The following is a 6,000-nucleotide window of genomic DNA, read 5'->3' as shown; positions in this document are numbered from 1 at the left end:
TGTGTCAATTAACATATGTTTTGAGGTATAAAGAATGAACTATGCAAATGGTTTTTTTCCTTAGATGAGATATTTACTGAAATAGTTTAGTGCCTCCTTATCCTCGGAAGCAATTTTCACCTCTCTACTTTGTTTCTGCATTCTTGATACTTTTAAAAAGTCCTTTTACTTAAAATACATAGTAACTGCTCCGGGATTGGAGCGGGCTGCAACTCTGCACGAATTCAGCTCAAACACTGAGGGGTGCCTGTGCTTCTGGAGTAGATAACGCAGGAATTTTCTTTACAAATAAGTCTGTTTAAAAGGATAAAAAAAAAATAAATCTAAAGTCTGTTTCGTGTTCTTAGTCCTGCCATCAGCTTTCCTGCGATTGCATTCCCACGCTTCCAGTACAGGCTTTTTTTTGAGTTTTGTGAAGACGAGAGATAACAGCATCAGAGTGACAGTACAGGCACGTGTGCTGCCAAGTAAACAAATAATTTGAGATTTCTTCTGGTTTTCTTGGTTTGGGCTTGCTTGTAGCAACAGCAGTTAAAGACCTGTGCATAGAAATGTGCAGAGGAACGCTCTGAGCTGTGTAATTTCAGCTTCCACCTGAAGTAACGGTGCAGTAAATGTTTTGTCTCTTCGCTAAATAAATAAATAAATAGTGGAGAAATCGTGTCTATATTTTTTTTTTTTTTTAAAAAAAGCCATTTCCATAAAGCTGATAATTAAACCCCATGCTGTTAATTGCACACAGCTTCTCCAGCTCCTGGCTTTTGTCTGTTTGTCTCTGAGTGTGAGCAGCTCCAGCTGAGAAACATTCTGCAAAGAGGGGGGGGGAAAGGCAGGGAAATGTTTATAAGGAAGATACTCAAAACAGTTATTTTTGTGGAGAGAGGATGTTGAATGCTTAAAGATCAACAAATAAATAAAGGCAGCAGCAGGGTGATTTGCCAGGGGTGTGATAAATGTTGGACCTCTGGACACCGTGGTCATTGGTGAAGTGTTACACGCACATTTGTGGGGTTTTATGGAAATGGAGCAAGAAAGCTGGACAAATAATCAGTATGAAAATCATGGGCCTGTCTCCTCATTTCCATTGGAGCAAGCAAAACCTTTAGCCTGCCTGCTTTCCATACAGCAAACGACTGGAGTCTGGCTGAGGCACATAACACCAGTATGCAATCCAAAAATTGGGATGAAAAACCAAGTGTGGTTTGTTTTATACGCCTTTGCTGGAACTTGGACAATTTTACCTTGCTGTTAAGTATACATGTGGCGTGAAAGGAGTTGAAATATTATGCAGTAATCACAGATGATGATAATTGTAGATCCAAAATAGCTTGTAAAATAATAATAATAAAAAAATTGTTGCCAGAAGCTGAAATTACATAGCTGGTGACAGCTATTGTTCTCTGCTTTGAAATGGGTGGGCTGGTCTGTGTTGTGTATTTGAAAATCTGTTGCTGTCGTAGCAAAACCTGAAGTAATTTAATATGAAGCCATTTTTATGTTTTTATAGATATTTGGGTAGAAATTATAACTAAACATACTAAGGTTTTTTTTTTCTTTCTTCTTTATGCAGGGGATTTGGGAAACAAGGATTCCAGTGCCAAGGTAAGCCACAGCTGCTTTGCTGGCACACACATGTTGTTGCAGCTCATTTTGAAGGTACCCAAAAATCGCCTGCAGCAAGAGGGAAAGAAGCCTGGAAAAAACTAAGCAAGCATCTTTGTGTAAATTCTAAAACAAGGCAATTTTTCAGTTAAATAATTATTGATATTTCTATCATAGACATTGAACAGTCAAGTAACTGTTCATACTGTAGTAACATAAAAAGTTGGTGGGTTTTTTTTTGAATCTCATCGTGGTAAATGTAGTGTAATCTGCATGATTCCAACTTTTCATGAGAATAGTCTGTGCAATTTAGCTTTTGCAGAGACCATTTTTCACATCAGAAGCTCTTGTCTGTGTGGGCGTTTGGGAAAATGGAATCACTTTTTAGTCATATGGCTTCTTTTCATAACCCAGAGTCCCTGGCTTTCATTTTCATACAGTGCATGTTTGGGAGGACCTTTGGCTTGAGCTACATGTTAGGACAAGCAGCATTTTTCTGTGTTATATAATACTCAATTACAAAAAAAAATATCCACCTGTGTAAAATCACTGATTTAATAAAATCTGCTAACCTTGAGAAATGGAAAGCTGCTGCAGTGTAAGATAACTGTGTATGCTCTGCTCTCACCTAGTCTGTATTTTTGCCAAATTCTTGTCGTTATTTAGCATTTAATCATAAACTAACCACACCCAACTCTTGCAGGTTTTGTTCTTTGTCGTATGTTTACTTAATTAGGATGAGGCTTTTTGTTGTCCTTCTCTTCCCCACCTTCCCTGTCATATCACCTGCACACTGTGTACTCATTATCCAGCCTTTCCCTTGTCTTTCCCATGGCATTTTTAATGGGTGTTTGCTGTTGCCTTAGAGCACAATTGACTATCCTGAATGTTGCTTGTACTTAGTGAAATCATGGAGTCTGTGGTATTTTTGTGAAACTTGATGTTAGCTGATACTTCTTGAGATTAAACCTCTGAGAAAGTGGATGTGAAAGACGGGTGCCTTTTAAAGATGTTGCAATAAATAGTTTTCTTTCTGCAAGTAGAGACTTGCAAACACATGTAATGAAAGCTTTACCTGCCTGATTGAGGTAAGCACACATCCAGGATTTTGCCATGGATCTTGTATGCAGTTTGCTCTGTGCCTCATATGTTAATATTTAATTTTGTAGCTATCCTCCAGTTTTTTGCCACCCATGACATCCACATAGTGCTCGGTCCCCAGTGGAATGGCATTTCCTCAGTCCCACTCAGGATAGCTCAGTGTTTCCTAGTTCAGGAATTATTTAGAGGTTCATTAGGGATTTCCATTGGTGTACAGAAAATAATTGGGGCTGCATTTAAATTGTACAGTTCTGTAGCTTGACTCCTGCAGATTGCACAGTGCTGACTCTCTCCTGTCTCCCAGCTGAGAGCTCGTGGCTCAGGTTGAGTGCTGAAACTCTTTTCCACCCCCTTATTCTTATGGGATCCCTATGAATTTGCAAAAGACAATAAATTAAATTTTGCCATGGTTTTAATGCCCTGAATGTGGCAGAGAGGCTCAGGGTGCAGTTGCATTATTACCACACAAATGCTCAGCAAGAGACAGTCCCCGTCCAAAGTAGTTTGTCTTTCTTAATGTGTGTGTTTTATTTTAATGTGACTGCTGTATAGACTACCAAAAACACACTCAGAATGGCTGCTCAGGTTTACAGCCAGGAGTTGTGAGGTGTTATTTCATGGACAGGAGGCAGAACTCTGCTGCATTAATGGAAAGAAGTGTTTTGGAGAGGGAGTTGGGGATGATAAATAGTGGGAAATGTCTGTCTTTGCTCATGTGTGAATTTGGAAATGAATTTGAAAGAGTTTGGGAGGATTAACTGTCTCCTAGGGATAGGATTCAGGAGGAATTTCCTCACTGAAAGGGTGGTCAGGCATTGGAAGGGGCTGCCCAGGGAAGGTGGTGGAGTCCCCATCCCTGGAGGTGTCCAAGGAATGCCAGGACGTGGCACTCAGTGCTCTGGGCTGGGGACAAGGTGGGCATTGGGCACAGGTTGGACTCGATGGGCTGGGAGCTCTTTTCCAACCTTTGTCACATTTTTGTTGCCTCCTGTTATTAGGAAGCATTTTGCTGTTTGATATCTGTGGTTTTATTGTTGATTTACAGAAACATGAACTATTCCAAAATATTGTGCTTTTGAAACAGGAGTTCTCATTCTGTTGGTTTTTTCTTGCTGGTTGCTGTTGATTGTCTTTGTGGCAGTGCAAACATGATGGCAGGATTATTTCAGGAAGTTAGGGCTCTGATTTTCTTACATTGTCAAGCAGGCCAGCAAGCTGTCTGTAACTCTGGGAGCTTTGCTCTGATGTGCACCTGGAAATGCTGCAAGAGGAACGTGAAAAATAGAATAATTTAAACCTTTTTCAATCTGCCATGGTATGAAAGTTCCCCTAAGAAAGCAGACTTTAAATTAAGCAAGCAATTAAGTTAAATTTTGGCTTCATCAGCCTTTTGATACTGATTGTTGTACTCAGAGTGTAACCTATGCTTTTCTTTCTGTTTGATTTGTAAGAGATGTTTTCCTGGTGAACAGACCACAACAAATAGAAACTCACTAAGATACGAAGAATGCATATTGTAGAACATGTATTTATGTATGTTTAGAGGTTGTTTTAAGTTTAGCACTGAAGGCTCAGCAAATTCCTCAGGGCAAGAATATTTTTAGTTACAGTAACATAAATGTGATCAACTCGTGTTCCTGATTAAGGGCCTGTTGTTAATTCTCTCCTAAATGGTTAAAATTTGTCATTATTAACAGCAAGTTTTCCCTCTTTTAGATGGTTCCCCAAAGTGCAATATTCTGCTGTAGTTCAGCTTTGAAATACATTTGGCTTAAGGATAATAAGGAGCTAAGGAAGAGTTTCTCATTAGTTTTCTAATTTACATGAATAAAAATCAGAGAAATCAATTAAAGCAGATCATTATGTTTCACTAGTCTGTGCAACTCTTGCTCTTTCCACTGTTTTGTCCTGTCTTCCCTCCGTTTATTTCCAGGCAATTTTCCTCTGATTGTTGAATTCTAGCCCACATCCCTGTGCTAAGGTTTTGGAATAGCCTGGTCCATGCTGGGTGTGTTTCCCAACACGCTGCTGGGTCTGGGCTGGGCAGGCAATGACAGGGATTCCTTCAGTAAAAGTGGAAATGGGAGGATTTTATGAGTTTTTACTGTACAGATAATGTAACATTGTCACATCAAGCCAGAATTCATTTCCTCTGTATTGTTTGTTTTCACCCACTAGTTCTTGACCTCTCTGCTACAACAAAAAGCCCAAAGAACCCACTGATGTCACCTTTTTTTTAAAACATGTATTTTCATTGAAAATGTTTTATTAAGAGTCTCTGTAGAGATGTGGTCAAGAAACTAATTTTCAGTGCTCTGTCTGTGGTCTGAAGATTTGAACAAATGAAAACTCAGAACACCTGTGACCTGGTTGACATGCAGCACATCCTCAGCAGTGATAGAACATATTTATAGGGGAAGCAGCACAGTTTATTCCTTTTTTCTGTATGAATCGAGGCTTAGTTCTTAGTTTTCCATCCTGATGGTTGTGTATCCCATACCAACAGTTTCTTGTCCATTTTACAGTCTTCATTTTCCTTTTTAATGACAGCAACAACAAAAAAAAAATTAAGAAAAAATCTATCACACTGCTGTGTTGCTTCTTCTAAAAATGATTTCTGTCTTCCTTACTTGGAAATGTTTTTGCCAAAGTGTGGACAAGATACAAAGCAAGTTCCCCTCTCTCTTCCAGAACTGTTTCTCTTGTCTCATTATCGTTTTTGTGGTAAGATGGGATATTACAGACCACAGTTTGAACAATGTGGGTGTTTTCCTTTGTGCTCTTTATATTTATTAGTCATATACTACAGTTTACATTAACTAATGTCTCTGTAAGCCTGAGATGGAGAAATTAATTCCATGGAGGTCTGGGACTGTTTATGGTGACTGTGCAGCTTAAAAGTCAGCATGAAATCTTCTGAAATGGGAACTTAGTAAAGATACATTAACGAGGCAGCTGCTTTAAGTATATTTTCCTGTGTATAACTTGGAGGTATCTGTTCAAAAGTGGAACCCCCAGAGCAAAACCCAAACAGATACACACACACCTCCCAAAAAAACCCCACAACCCAAACAAAATAAAAACCAGCCCCCGGGAGCATAAATTGTATCTGCACACAGACAGTTTCCACAATTCCTCTCACCAGCTCTGTCCTTTCTGTTGGCCTTTTGCCCTGAGCCTGATCTGTGGGCTGTATATCTCTGGACCACTTCTCAAAGGGCAGTAATTTTTGATGATCTGCAGATGATTTGGCACACAGAGACAGAGAAGATGCTCGCTGTGTATTTGTCTTGTCAG

General features: G+C 39.4%; 1 protein-coding gene across 1 annotated transcript in view; it reads left to right on the top strand.

The window, feature by feature from the left end:
* Positions 1–6,000, top strand: part of PRKCA (protein kinase C alpha) — a 143,795-nt gene that overhangs the window by 6,055 nt on the left and 131,740 nt on the right. The window contains exon 2 of the mRNA XM_029960097.1: positions 1,571–1,602. Within this exon, the coding sequence (XP_029815957.1) occupies positions 1,571–1,602 (32 nt within the window). The remainder of the gene's footprint in view (positions 1–1,570; positions 1,603–6,000) is intronic.

Source organism: Manacus vitellinus, unplaced genomic scaffold (genome assembly GCF_001715985.3).
Source record: "Manacus vitellinus isolate BGI_N305 unplaced genomic scaffold, ASM171598v3 scaffold_24_pilon, whole genome shotgun sequence".
NCBI lineage: Eukaryota > Metazoa > Chordata > Aves > Passeriformes > Pipridae > Manacus > Manacus vitellinus.
Note: the sequence above shows the minus strand (reverse complement) of the source record. Positions and strands in the feature narration are given on the sequence as shown.